A 14,693-nucleotide genomic window follows, 5' to 3' on the forward strand; every position below is an offset into this window, starting at 1 on the left:
TGAGTCCGTTCTGATTTGTACATAAGATAAGGATCAGGCCCTTTGGGCTTTCCTACTCCACGGCCCTGCGATGAGAGCCAAGTGGGCATAAAACATCAATAACTTCTGAATTAGTAGCGTTCTGCGCCCATTTTGCACTGCATGAATGAGTACACAAGCTGCAGATTAGAATCATACCTTTTATGGCCACACACCAATTTATGGGCACCCATGTAAATTAGGAGTGATTTCACATAAATTGTTGAATTATAGCTATGTAAAACCAATGTAAGTCAAATCTATTTACTATATTTATAATTAATGGCTATAGACAAAATCTCATCGGCAGCAAATATAAGATTATAATTCTTTGCTATGATGTCATCAGAAAGATTGCTTTCCAGACTCTGACATCATGATCATAAAATGTGCCACTTAAAAATCTCCTACACTTTTTGCAAAGTGTTTGACTTGTGTTATTTGTATGCTGCTGTTTCTTAAGACACCATAAAAGTTACTGGGGACTTTTCTCATGCTTCCAAAATGCTCTATTTGATTTGAAGGCAGTTTATGGAAAAGCATAATGTTGGGTGGTGACATCAGAGCAACCGATGGAGCCAGCCAGCATACAGTTGACATTAATTCTGCCTGCCGCTAAACATCAGTGTTAGATTGAGCTGCTGGGTCACTTACCTTTCTCCACCTAACACTGAGCTGCTCTATAACCACCTTTTGTCAAACTGCTGAGTCTCAGCTGTGACGTCATTGCCATGAAATAGGATATTCTTAAAGCATATTTAAAAACACCAACTGCTTTCAGAAGGTTTTATAGAAGGGATGTTGTAAAAGAAGCAATTAGATTAGTGGCAAAAGTTGTGGCTACGCAGTCTTCCAGTATTCCTGCAGTAGTGGGCAGTATATTAGCCCCTTCCATGGAATTTGCATTATAACAACAATTCAACATTTCTTCCTATTATGAGCAGTTACAGAAGGAAATTCTGTGCTAAGCAGGGCAAAGAAGTGGTTGCAGGTAGAGGACCTGACCAACACTGAACATTCCCCAAATTTAGGAATGTTGGATCTAATCTAAGTGCTTACTTGTCTGTCTTTCTGTTTGTGTATCTGTGTAGCCTAGACTAGTCTAATAGAATATAATCTGTCTAATCAAGTCTCGATCCTATTCCTGGCTCTACTGCAAACTTCCTGTGTGACCTTGGGCAAGTCACCAATCCTGTTTGCTTTCTTACCTCTCAGGGTCTTCTGAGGATACATTCATTAATGTTTGCCAGGTGCAGAGATATTGCAGTCACAAGCACCATGGAAATACCTTTACTATAAATAAAACTAATAATAAAATATGGGGAAAGTTGAGATTATAACTTCATAGCTAGTTCCCATCTCTAGATCACAGGCATGGCTTGATGAGATAGAAAAACATGCCCTATTTGTAGCCTAATAGCTTTGCTTTTCAAAAAGACCAAAGTAAAAAATATAGAGGAAAATATTATCTGAGCTCAAGTTTTGCATGTGACTGTTACAGCTGGGAAACTAGCTAATTTGAAAGTCTATGTATTTTTCTATGTCCTACTTTAAGCTCTGCCTTCCATTTCCAATGACTGCATCCCCCCTCTTCCTACCTACCATTTGCTTACATGTCCCTGCAGTGGTATCTTACCATCTCTGGATGACGCTGGCCTCAGAAGCTAGGCAGATGTGGTTGACACTTAAGTTTGTCGATTCCTGATCTTGCATTGAGCAACATAAAATTTGAGGGCTGCACTTTTGACTGTGTTGCTCAGTAGAATAGCTGAAGGGTGAGTCTGCTGGAGAGCCCAGAGATATCTAGTTACATTTTTGCTAGGTGTATTATTAGGGTTGCCAGGTGTCCCGTTTTCGCCCAGACAGTTCAGTATTCGGGTCCCCCGTCTGGTTAAAAAAACCAACAGAAAATACCCTCGACCTCCTCTATCTCTGGCCAGGAGAGATAGGGGAGGTCGGGGGCAGCGCAGCTGGCTGGGGGAGATAGGGGAGGTCGGGGGTAGCGCGGCTGACTGGGGGAGATCAAGGAGGTTGGAGTCAGCACGGCTCCCCATGAAGCAGCCGAGCGTCTACAGAGCGGCCACTGACGGGGAAAATACCTTGGACCCCGCAAGGTATTTTCCGTATTATCTGACATTTCGATTATCCGGCCATCCTTCAGTCCCATTTAGGTTAGATAATCGAGATTCTACTGTAGTGGCTGTTGACTGCTGGGCTATCCATTTGTATCATTGTCTCCTTCAGGTTTGGGAAAGGAATTGGTTATGGTATTTGGCAGTAGTTTCTTCTATGAAAATATGATTTAATGTTCAGTTACTCTAAAATTGTGTCTTGTGTTGCACCATGTTCACTTAACCAATGGAATTATAGTATTGCATGTGAATGAAAACCAACTGTTTTGTGATTGGCTAAGAGAGTTCAGATGCCATCATGCCATTATGTTGCCACACCCAACATAGAAATGTTCCAAAACTGTCTGGAAATAAAACTGTAAGTGCAGAAAACATCCAGAGAGTCCCAGTTATCTTCCACACACACATGCGCGTGGCCCCAACCTCTACCCCACACACACAGAGGAAAAATCAAGTCTGGAAACTGTATTTAAACTCAACATAAACAAAGTTCTAGCAAAACCAGATTTTAATATGGTTTGGCCAGTGACCTAGCCATAACAGAACGACATTTAACAACATGCTTGAGGTTGGGCCAGTGTGTGGGCAGAACCTATGTGTGAAAGAAAATGAGCAGTCTCCGTTGCGGAAGTTAGCCTGAATTTTCAATTTAGTATGTGAATTCTTGGAATGAGCATTTCATTTTTAAGGCATCGAGAATGAAGTTTAACTAGTAAAGAAAACAAATGCTCTTATAGTGCTTTCTGGCAGAAGCACTATACCAGTGTGAATACTGTCCCACTTTGCAGCTCTGTTTATCAGTACTGTAAAAACATAATGAGAATTTCTCCTGAATAAGGAGTACATGGTTTGGGCCAAGACATTTAACAACAACAAAAATCCCTCATGTGTTTATATTAATTCCACATTTGGCAAAAATGATCTCTCGACCTCCTGCAGACTTATTTAGTTGGGTTGTTGTAAGAATTGATTTATTAAGAATTAATTTCATGAGGAGAAAACTCCTCTTTAGATGCTTGGATGAGGCCAAATGTTTTCATATAGAGAGGAGCAATTATTTCCCAGTGAATAACTCATTACATGAATTTAGCCTTTTTTAAAATTGCAAATTGTCTTTGAGCAGATTGCAAAATTCACACGTTTCTTATTTGTTTTTGAAATTATTCACTAATTCTTGGTCTACAGTGTTATAGATCTTGTTATTTCATAAAGTGCTGGTTGATTTCATAAGTCATGTATCTTTTTTTCTTGAGACCAGTGCTTTCTGATGCGGTACCAGCACCTCCAGTCAGAGCTCAACAACTTTTCCCCGTAGTACCGGCACCTTTTTTTTTTTTTTTTTTTAAACAAAAAAAGCACTGCTGGAGACTATTTGGTTGATTTATGTCATGGAGGTAGTATGAACTCAAAATTCCTGCTGTGCTGTTGAGTTATATGAACAAGAGAACAGAAACAATGTGTTCTGACTATGGGTACGTAAACTAACCTATTCAGCACAAATGGCAAATTTTACAATCAAATTTACAATTTGAAATTCACTTTTGATGAATACAGGCAGTCCCCGACTTACGCGGATCCGACTTAGGTCGGATCCGCAGTTACGAACAGGGCTCGTCCCGGAGGACACGGACTGCGGGATCTCGCGGTCCTGCCGCCTGTGTATTCCGGGGCTTTCTCCGCGTCTCCCTGGTCTGCAGACCAGGAAGACGCGGAGCAAAGCCGCGGAGGGGCTCGGGCAGCGGGGCAGCCCAGGCGCGCCTGGGCTGCCCCGCTGCCTGAGCCCCCCCGAGGCTTTGCAAAGCCTCGGGGAAGCCGGCAGCGGAGCAGCTTATAGCTTATTTTGAAATTTGGTGCATCTACACAGTGCCAAATTTTGAAATAACGCAGTATTTCGAGACATCCCTAAACTCTTGTGGAACAAAGGTCACAGGGAGCCGGAGTAGTGCGTAATTTTGAAATCATGGGCGTATTTCAAAGATGTGGGGTAGCTATTTCAGGATACCCCACTGTCTAAACGTACCCTGAATGTGAAAGGGCTGCAAACATGGTTAGAAAAAACTCTTTTGAATTAAAGTAGATATACATAGGAAAAAAATGTCACCACTGTTTGCTGAGTTCTAGTTGAAATAAACAAAGAAACGAAACCCTACCAAAACAAGGCACTGCTGTGCACATACAGTTTTTCCCCTGGGAAGAGGATGAACGAAAAAACAAACCACAAGTGACAGATGTTAATCATATTTGCTTAATGCACTTAAGGAAGCTGCTTTGACTGTCCCATGCGAGGCTAGATCTTCAGCTGGTGTAAATGAGTGTAGCTCCATGATCTAGTCCCATGCATGTTCTTCCACTGGGATAGATCACTTTTTAGAGGGAGCTTTTCAATGTGATTTGGTTTATTTTACGCTGGCCAGCCATATAGTGTTTGTCACCAAATTATAGGCTGGCTAGTTACAGTTAACTCAGTGCCTGGCTCTGTATAGATAACATTTTAGCTCCAGGCATTTTCAGTTGGAGTCCAGCCTGACTAACTCCAGGAAAGGTATGGGACCTGGCCTATTCGGTTTGCCTTCCTTTCTGAGCAGCACATTCAGTCCTGGGCTTGTTGCTTGATGATGTATGTGTGTCTTGCAGCACAGGAATGAGTCACATGAGAATCCTTCTGTGTCCAACAAGCTACTTCTTCTTTCAACTCTCAGTTTCCAAGTAGAGGATCTTGTGATGAAATAGAAAGTAAGAATTCTGCCTGCGTGTAGCATTTCTGTGCTCTCCTGTTTCCCTGGAGGGAGGAGAAGCAGCATAGCATGTTGTTTTAACAGGTTGACGCTAAGCAAATAAACAGAGAAAGAGAGTTGGGTGGTTTTCTGTAAATAATGCTAGGCTGGTCAAAGAATAAACACAGAAATGAGACAGAGAGTGTTAAAGATTGCATCATGTGCAATGTAAAAACTGTTTATCTGCCACAGAGATACCAGTGCTACCTTGTTGTAGACATGTGGCCAAATGATTAGAGCCCTGCAAATCCATAGATATCCGGTTTGCATCCACGGGTATCCACGCAGCGCTCTACACATAAACACTGCAAGTGGGGTTGCCAGATCCTTTCACAAAAAATCCCAAACATGGCAGGAAAAAAAGATTGGCTGAGGAAAAAAAAACAAGAATGGGGAGCCAAACTTGTTGAGCAAAAAAAAAATAAAAAAAAAATTGCTGTAACTTTAAATATTCCCACGCTCCTCCAAGAATGTTCCTGCCTTCCATCCGAGAGAAACAGAAAATACCGGGCATTTTACATATCCGGTATTTTGTGATTATTTTTTTTTTAACTGGACCAGGGCCAGAAATAATGGGCTGTCCGGGTGAAAACCGGACACTTGGCAACTCTAACCAGTGGTTCTGTGGGAGTTTTCAGTTCAGATCAGAATTACACAATGGGCTTTTATCTCTGTGCTGGTCCAAACTAAAACCAGAATTCTTATTTATTTGTTGCGCCTAGGAGCCATAGTCATGGGCCAGGACTCCATTGTGTCAGGCTCTGTACAATACTCAACAAAGAGACAGTTCCTGTCCCAAAATGCGCAAAAACCAGCAGAGTGTCCATGCCTCGAGCATGTTTTTGCGCAAGAAAATTGACAGAACAGAGGGCTTTTGCCAGTAGAGTTATTCCTCTCCCCACAAGAAATAACTCCTTTTTGTGCTACAGCTCTTGCACAAAAAGGCAGCTGTGGATGCTCCAAAGGGGTTTTTGCACAAGAAACCCCTATCGGCAAAAGCACAGATGCTCTGATGGCCGTTTTGTGAATGGCCATCAGAGCTTTCTTGCACAAGAGTGTCCGTGCAGTGTAGACAGCACTTTTGCAATGCGCTTTGAGTTCTGGACACACTTTTGCACAAGAAGTTTTTGCGCAAGAACTTTGCAGTGTGGAGACTAAGCCTTAGTGTAAGACAAGATAAAATAGTGGATACAGACAGATGGGAATATAAGGAAACAAGATGACATTGGTCAGCATGATAGACACAGTGGTCTTGGCATATTACTAATGATCCAACACCACTAAGCTTTGGATGATTTGAAATCTGGCTGGGGATCTGAATTCTGTGATTTGGGCCCATCTCTCATAGCCATGGAGGGGTTCATTTCTCCCTCTCAGTTCCCACACTCCAGCTAGCTAGCTAGCTACCCACACTTTGTATGGTGTATGCTGCTCTAGTGCTGATCACAGCAAGGTTCTGGATGTGATTAATTAGACCTCATTATCAACAGTCACTTTTATGTCGCTTTTCTCCGCAGTGTGCGCGTCTATGTAGCTCCTTCCCAGATAATGACTGTGTGAGTTACAGAGCTCAATTTCCAAACTTGGGCACACAAAGTGAGTGCCCAAATTCATCTGGGCTAACGAATGTCCCGTTAAACATGTCCAATGGAGGATGGGGATGTACGTGCCAAATCAGCAGCAAAATACAGGCTGCTGGTGCTTAACTGAGACCTAAATTTGAAATGAGTTCCCCAGTATTTGCATTTAGGGTTTCACTCAGGGTTTTAGGAGGAGTTGGATGTTTCAAAGGGGCAGCACCGCACAGCTGATCCCGGGCTCTGTGCGGCGCCATTTCAAAGGAGCAGCAATGCACAGAGCCCGTACCTGAGGCTCCATGTGGCGCTGCTGCTTTGAAGTATCCCCCCTTCCCCCGTCCTTTGCTGCCTCTATCTAATAGAGGCATCAAGGGGTGGGGGAGTGGCTAATCGACTCGACTAGTCCTTAACATCCTTGGTATGGAAGACTGTCTGGATAGTGTTAGAATGGAAACTCTTACAAGTGGCCTGGAGTAATGAATCATGGTCAGGGGCTTAAAAGTGTTTTTTCCTATCTCTGCCACTGCCCTCTTGTGTGCCCTTGGGCAAGTCATCTAGGGAGGGACTATCACATTTTGTGATTTGTGCTCCTAAATCACTTAGGTGCATTTTAAAATCCCATCTTTACTTCTCTGGAAAATCCGAATTGGAAATAATGGTAAGAAAGTACAGTAAAACCTGTGCTATCCGGAATGCTTGGGGATGAGGGCGTTCTGGTTATCTGAGGCTCCCATCAACCTAGGAAAAATCAATGGACAATAATAGTAAAACTCAAGTTTTTAATATTAGTAGTTTTGTAGTGTGAGGCAGTTGGTCTCATATTTCTATTTTGAGTTAAAGATGATTACTACTTCTTAAATAAAAAATTGTTAAGCCAATCATGGTAAACCGAGGCAGGCCTGTGCGCCTGAAGATGTGACAGTACTGTGGCTGGGGGCAATACCGGTTAACAAAGTTTTCTGGTTAACAGAGTGCCGGATAACAAAGCTTTCATTGTACCTACTTCATAGGAATGCTTGACAGTGAATGATCATTTGGACAGGCAGCAATATCTGAGAGCAAATATAAATATAAATAACACATAAAACAACTTACTAGAGGGCACAAGAGAAGGAAACACAGGAGGCTAGTTATGGCATAAGAGGTAGATCTAGGAGCAAAGTTTCATTGAGGGAGGTGTTTGTTACAAATAATATTGTTTATTATTTGTATTGTATTGTTTATTATTTGTATACAGGCTTCAGCCTCATTGTGCCAGAGGCTGTATAGACTATAACAAAGAGATGACCTAGGCCCCCAGTGTTTAAGGAGAAAGATGCATCAAACAGATGGAGAGCACAAGGAAGCAGCGAGACTCCTGGGAACAGTGGACTAAGCAGTGATCACAGAACACCAGCTTGTCTAATTGTCAAGTGTCTTTTACGAATAAATGTAAAGGAGGATAGTGGCCTGGGTGATTTTTATAAGGAGCTTCTCCTTTGCATAAGGGGGAGCATGGGAGCCTGCATGATGATGACTTGTCCAAACGTTTGGCAAATGGGCAGTTAAGGGCAACGTTGTAGGCCTGGAGGTGAGAGTTTATATCTGTGTAAGTGAATTATGGATGCTAGGTGGACGGGTGGGCGAGGAGAGGCCATAACAGACCTTAAATGTGAAGACAAGTAACTTGCGCCTGTTGAAGTGGGAATGGAGAGATGCAAGCAAAGGGTGACAGGTTCAAGGCAAGCAGCAGGGTAGGTGCTTCTGTGAAGTGTGCTGGCACCTCTAGGAGGGGAAGAAGGACACACTGGGTTTACGGCTACGCTCTGAAACATCGCTCTGTTTGTCATGTGTCTCTTCTGTCTCCCTTTCCTCTCACGTGGGCAGATATGACTTTATCGAGATACGGGACGGCGACAGTGAGTCAGCAGACCTGCTGGGCAAACACTGTGGGAACATTGCCCCTCCGACCATCATCTCCTCAGGCTCCTCTCTCTACATTAAGTTCACCTCGGACTATGCACGGCAAGGTGCTGGCTTCTCTTTGCGCTATGAGATCTACAAGACAGGTCAGTGTCAAAGGCAAACTTTAGACGAGCAGTCTTACAGGACCTGTCCTCCAAGCCGTTAACAGTAGGATCGTCACAGAGCACATCCCATAAGCCATGTTTTCAGTTGGGTTTTTAGGATGGGCACAATACACGGGTTGGAATTTTTTTGCAAGTCTCTTTCATCACATTTCCAAGAAGATAAAGATTTTAGTGGTGCATTCTAGTGCTTTTTGATTCCCAGCTTGGCATGAAAAGCCGGTTTCCTCATTAAATTCTCTTGCATTCCAGAACTACAAACACTGTATCTTTTCTTCATGACATCTACCGTGCTTGTTAAGTCATGGCTAAGTGAAGATTGTCCCTCCTTTAGAACTGTGTAGAGCTCCTGTGGATATACAACTTACGTGCTGATCAATGACTTTGTTTTCTTTTTCTGGAAGGAAGGGTTTTTGTAACGGGTGGACTGCTGGTTTAAAGGGCTGCTGCCTGCAGTGGCAGCAAGGGAGTCAGACAGGCGGCTGTTGAGTTCAATATAACAGGAACTATTCATAATTCTGTTCAATACAAAACTATTCTGGAAGAAAGTAAAAGCTGCTCAAAAGGCCTTTTTTATATCAGTGCAGTCTAAATATTTGTGAGAACTGCATGCATGAGAACAAGTAGTCTCAAGAAAATACAAAACTCCGTGTGCATGTGTGAGAGAGAGGAATTGGACATATGTCACTGTAATTTATGTTGCTTAGGGGTGTGACTAAATCACCCTTCTGAGCAACAAAAGTTACACCAACCCAAGTGCACTATGTCGGCAGGAGAGTTTCTCCCTGCCGACATAGTGCTACATTGTCCTGCATTTTGCTTCAACTACCCCAGACTAACACGGCTACATTTCTATCACTTTTCTCCCCCTGACATTTCTCACAGAGATGGGAGAGAGCTCCATCTTTTGGCATAGACCATCTTCATGAGACACACCACAGTGGCACTGTTGTGCTTCTGGTGTAGACTAGCCCAGAGAGAGAGAAAGGCAGAGCTTGTGTGCTCAGGAGGGGCCTAAATATGCTTTCCACAAAGATACCCGAGGCTATCTGTCATAGGACTAGGTCTTGTGCCCACATTCCATTGCTAGAATACTGGAGGAAAACACACGACTATCACGTCAGTAGACTATGAAACAAATGCATGAATATATACTGGAGAAAAAAAATAGGCACAACATTGTTTGTTTGCTTTCCAAGATCTTAATACAAGCCATAAGTCAGGGTTGGGGAACCTTTTTTGAATTGGGGGCTGCTGACCCACAGAAAAATCAGTTGGTCAGGAGGCATTCGGGTGCCAGCATGGGCTCCCCAGTTCTGGGGGCAGGAGCTGAGCCTTGGGGGCTGGATCCAGGCAAGCTGGGCCTTAGGTTCCCCTCTCTTGACATAAATATTTAGTGGTTTTAGAGAGACAGATGGTCAGAAAGATTCAAAGACATACAGACAGACTTGGGTGCAGATGACCAGCTGCCTAGGGTTGGGGACACAAATGAAACAGGACTTCTTAGCTTGAAATTAGAAGGGGAGATGAGTGGATTAAAAAATTCTGCCCGTGTATCTATCGATTCCTGGGATGACGTATTAAAATGGAGTTTATGAGGTGGTGGCCCTATAGTAGGGATGTTAAAATGCATTTATTTATGTAAACGTGTAACAGTGCTGAAATTTTCAATGCCGCCTCCCCCTCCCCTGCTGCTGCATCTATATCCGTTCCCCCACCCCCCGCTGCTCCCTCTGATACAGAGGCAGCAGCGTAGGAAAGGAGGGCTGCGTGTAACTATGCACGGTAACTGATGAGCCCAGGCTGGGTACATAGTAGGGATGTGAGTGAGTAGTCAAGTAGTCGTCTACCCGATAAGCCAAGGGTGGGGAACCTCAGGCCTGGAGCTGGATGCAGCCCCTGGCTTGCCTGGATCTGGCCCCCGAGACTCAGGACCCTATCCAGCATTGGGGAGCCCAGCTTGCACTCCAGTCCCCCCCCCCCCCCCCCCACTGTCCGTTGCAGGGCTGGAGCACACAGAATCTACTAGGTTGGGCCCCCATGCTCTGGTGTGCGAGGGATATGTGGGGAGTCTTTCTCCTTCTCAGCTGGGGGCCATGTCAGCGAGGGGTTTTTTTTGCTTCTCACTTGTGTGTGGCCTCCGACTAATTTTTCTGTGGGTCAGTGGTCCCCATCCCAAAAAAGGTTCCCACCCCTGCAATAAGCATAGGCTCATAAGGTAGCTGAGCTGACTACTCACATTTCCCATTCCCTCCCTCTCCTCCAGCAGGGAGTAGGAGCCGGTTCTGGGGGGGAGCCAGCTTAAAAGCTGGTTTCCCCTCAGCACCCTCTCTGCAGTGCTGCCTGTCCCGTCCCCCCCCAGCCCTGTTGCATCAAGGCAGCAGTGCTGGGGGGTGCAGGTGAGACTGCAGTGAAGTGGCCTCTTCCTGCAGCAAGCTCACACTCACCATGAGCAGAGGCTGCTCTCTGCGGCGGGTCCCAACGGGGAGCTGAGACCCCCTTTCCCATGGACAGGCTGGCGCAGCCTGTGTTCACGGCAGCAGCCCCAGTCTGCAGTGGCCTGGGCTGGCTGCAAACACAGGCTGCTCTGGCAGCAGCCCCTGTCCATGGGGGATGTCTGCTGGATCCAGTGTGAGCTGGCACCGAGCAAGCCCAGCTCAGTCCATGTCGTGTGGGGTCCGGCAGCTCCCACCACTGTGGCTCTGCATTTTAAATGTCCTGCCTGGCTCTTGCTATATTTAAAATGCAGAGCCACAGCGGGGGTAGGTCCTGGAAACGGCATGAGCTGGGACTAAGCCGGGCTTGCCGCGTCTGGGACCTTCCTCCCCTGGGCTCTGCAGTTAAAATGCACTTCCTACATTTAAGCTGCTGAGCTGTAGTGGGGGTAGCTCCTGGACCGGCGTGAGCCAGGACAGCACGCCTTCCCTTATCGACTAATCGTGCATTTGTATCGACTTCACGGTTAGCCAGTTACCTGCCTCCTCACATCCTTAGTACACAGGTGTATGTTCACATCCTTACCATTTAGAGCCCCTGGCACACAGCTGAGCAATTCTTTTTCAGTCTGGTAGAGGGTGGAGGTGCCCATACATACCAGCCAGTTCACGCTGTTATTGTTTCAGTTAATAGTTAGGACATTGACTAATCCTGAGGGCGTTTGGTTAACCCAACCGGCCTGAGGGCAGAGATGAGGATGAACCTTCGTTCAGGGGGGAAGGTAATTGTCTTAAACCAGGGCTGTCTCACCTCCTTCTATCCATAGCCCATAGTCCTATCACAGTCCTTATCCCACTTGCCCTTGCCCTGAGTAGTCCAACAAGCAGCTGTGGCCAGGATGATGCAGAGCTGACCCAGAGCCAGGGAGAGACTGGCTAGCAGGGAGGTGCAATGGGCTGGCAGGAAGAAGTGCTCTGTGCATTAAGTACGAGCCAGGGAGGGGCTAAAGTCATGGGGAAGGAGACCATCGAGGGAAAGGAAGTAGGGGCTGCATCAGAGCAGCAGAAGGAGCAGGAGAAAGCTGACTCTTCTCATTTCCTGTCTCTCAGCGTAGATTCCTCTACTGCACAAATAGTGGGGTTTCCACACTAGATCCAGTCCTCCTTGTTGATACCGAGTGCTGTTACATTGCTCACTGTTCTCTAGGGAAAGGGCGCTTGGCTTGACACCGCTCCAGACAAAATTCAAAACAGAAGCCAGGTTTCACTCCCTGGAGAGTGGGAGGACCTGAAGCCGGTTGTTTATGCAGTCTCAGCGCGCCGGCGCCCACCTAGAGAGATCCGTGGCCTGTGGAGCCATCTCCAGAGGCAGGAGATAAGAGGGTCCCTGGCCTCACATCTGACTGTGGAGTAAACAAATCCTTTTGTTTGCAGACAAATAGAGCAGATGGATCAGAGCTAAGGTTCAGTCAGCACTGGTGCTCATCCAGTGACATTCCACTGGCTTTAAAGGGCATCCAGTTAGGAGACTGCGCCAGTGAATGAAACCCTCAATGTTCAGCTTACCTCCCACTTAAAGCTAACACCTCCTCTCCAGTACACATGGGTTTCTAGGTTAAGAGAGGCACTTGGCATATGAACAGCTGCTTCCCAAGGGTTTAGCCCCTGGTGTTGGACAGTTTTGCTGTGACACTCGAAGATGACATTCAGGTCACAATTTGCAAACATGCCTTATAAGTTTGAACACTCAACTCAAGCTTAATAGGGCCTGAGTTTCAGAAAGTGCGGAGCATACCCATCTCCTGAAAAGCAGGCCTCTTTAAGTGTTCCCCAAGTTTTATCCCCAGAATCATTGCGCTTTTGAAAAGGTTGGCACCGTGACGTTCCTGGTACCAACAAAACTTTGTTGCCAGATACATCCTGCGTTAGTTCTTATTTCTTTGACTACCTAGTAAAGTTTTCAAAGCTCCTTTTTATTATTAAACATAAGAACGGCCGTACAGGGTCAGACCAAAAGTCCATCTAGCCCAGTATGCTCTCTGACCAACACCAGATGCCACAGAGGGAGGGATCAAACAATCAATCCTCAGGTGATCCCTCCCCTGTCAAACACCTCCAGAGGAACAGAGGCTAGGGACACCATTCCTACCCATCCTGGATAATAGGTATTGATGGACCTAACTTAAATAAATCTATCTAGTTCTTTTTTGAACCTTGTTAAAGTTCTATCCTTCACTGCATCTTTCAGCAAGGAGTTCCACAGGTTGACTGTGCGCTGAGTGAAGAAAAACTTCCTTTTGTTTGTTTTAAACCTGCTGCCTATTAATTTCATTTGGTGACCCCTTGTTCTTTTACTGTGGGAATAAGTAAATAACTTTTCCTTATTCACTTTTTCCACACCAGTCATGATTTTATAGACCTCTATCATATCCTCCCTTAGTTTCCTCTTTTCTAAGCTGATAAGTCCAAGTCTTTTTAATTGCTCTTCATATGGGATCCGTTCCAAACCCCTAATCATTTTAGTTGCCCTTTTCTGAACCTTTTCCAATGCCAATATATCTTTTTTGAGATGAGGTGACCACATCTATATGCAGTATTCAAGATGCGGGCGTGCCATGGTTTTATAGAGAGGCAATAAGATATTTTCTGTCTTATTCTCTATCCCTTTTTAAATGACTCCTAACATTCTCTTTGCTTTTTTGACTGCCGCTGCACACTGAATGGATGCTTTTAGAGAACTATCCACCATGACTCCAAGCTTTCTTTCTTTCTTTCTTTCTTTCTTTCTTTCCTTTCTTTCCTTTCTTTCTCTCTCTGTCTCTCTCTCTCTCTCTCTCTCTCTCTCTCTCTCTCGTAGTTGTAGCCAAATTAGTCCCAAATTAAAAATGGAAGAATAATAAATTGAGCCCACTTGGAAAGCCATCCAAAGAAAAGAAGGAGGATCCACTCTGTCTCCAAATGCTGCTCACTGTGCTTTGGGAGCTACCAGCTCTGCACTTCATGGCCCTGGCTATCCCTACCTCTGGGCATTACAGTGAGAGCAGTTTGGAAGGCCTGTTTAAGTGGTTGCATCTGAAAAAGTGGGTTTTGCCCATGAAAACGCATGGTATTCTCTCTCTATATTTATTAGTCTCTAAGGTGCCGCAGGACTACTTGTTTTTGAAGCTACAGACTAACACGGCGACCCCGCTGAGATTTTTAGTTGTTTATGTGCTGAACTGATCTCTTAGCCTGGCAAGTGCGAACAGTCAGCACATATTACTGAAGTGAACATGATTTCCATGTATTATTTGCAGGTTACCTTTACAGCCAATCATTGTTTGCTGGTTAGAGCCAAGCTATGGACAAAGATACTAACTGCTGCAAGTGACCCACACGAGGAAACGGTTGCTATCTAACAGAATCACAGTTACATTTCTGTGCATTCCCTAGAGGACGTTTCCTGACAGACGACATCTGGTTTATTGAATATTTTGTGCTTTCCTTCTCAGCTTGGAGTGTGGATTAGTCTCTTCATAAATCTGGCTGGCTTTTATTTGAGCAGGAGTAAATACAGTCTTATTCTTGATCATTGTGTAGTTTTTGGTTTGTGCTCCTCTTGTGCTCCCTCTGCATTATCACACCAGAGAAGCTGGCTGCTCTGCTATAGTCAGTTAAGAGGTTCCTCTCAATGTCGTTCTTGCTAGGAGTT

The 14,693-nt window shown here is 45.0% G+C and overlaps 1 protein-coding gene across 6 annotated transcripts in view; it reads left to right on the forward strand.

Moving 5' to 3' along the window:
* Positions 1 to 14,693, forward strand: part of NRP2 (neuropilin 2) — a 131,431-nt gene that overhangs the window by 37,359 nt on the left and 79,379 nt on the right. For all 6 annotated transcript variants that reach the window (XM_075934328.1, XM_075934330.1, XM_075934329.1 and 3 more), the window contains exon 3: positions 8,368 to 8,549. In XM_075934328.1, the coding sequence (XP_075790443.1) occupies positions 8,368 to 8,549 (182 nt within the window). The remainder of the gene's footprint in view (positions 1 to 8,367; positions 8,550 to 14,693) is intronic.

Source organism: Pelodiscus sinensis, chromosome 7 (genome assembly GCF_049634645.1).
Source record: "Pelodiscus sinensis isolate JC-2024 chromosome 7, ASM4963464v1, whole genome shotgun sequence".
Taxonomy (NCBI): domain Eukaryota; kingdom Metazoa; phylum Chordata; order Testudines; family Trionychidae; genus Pelodiscus; species Pelodiscus sinensis.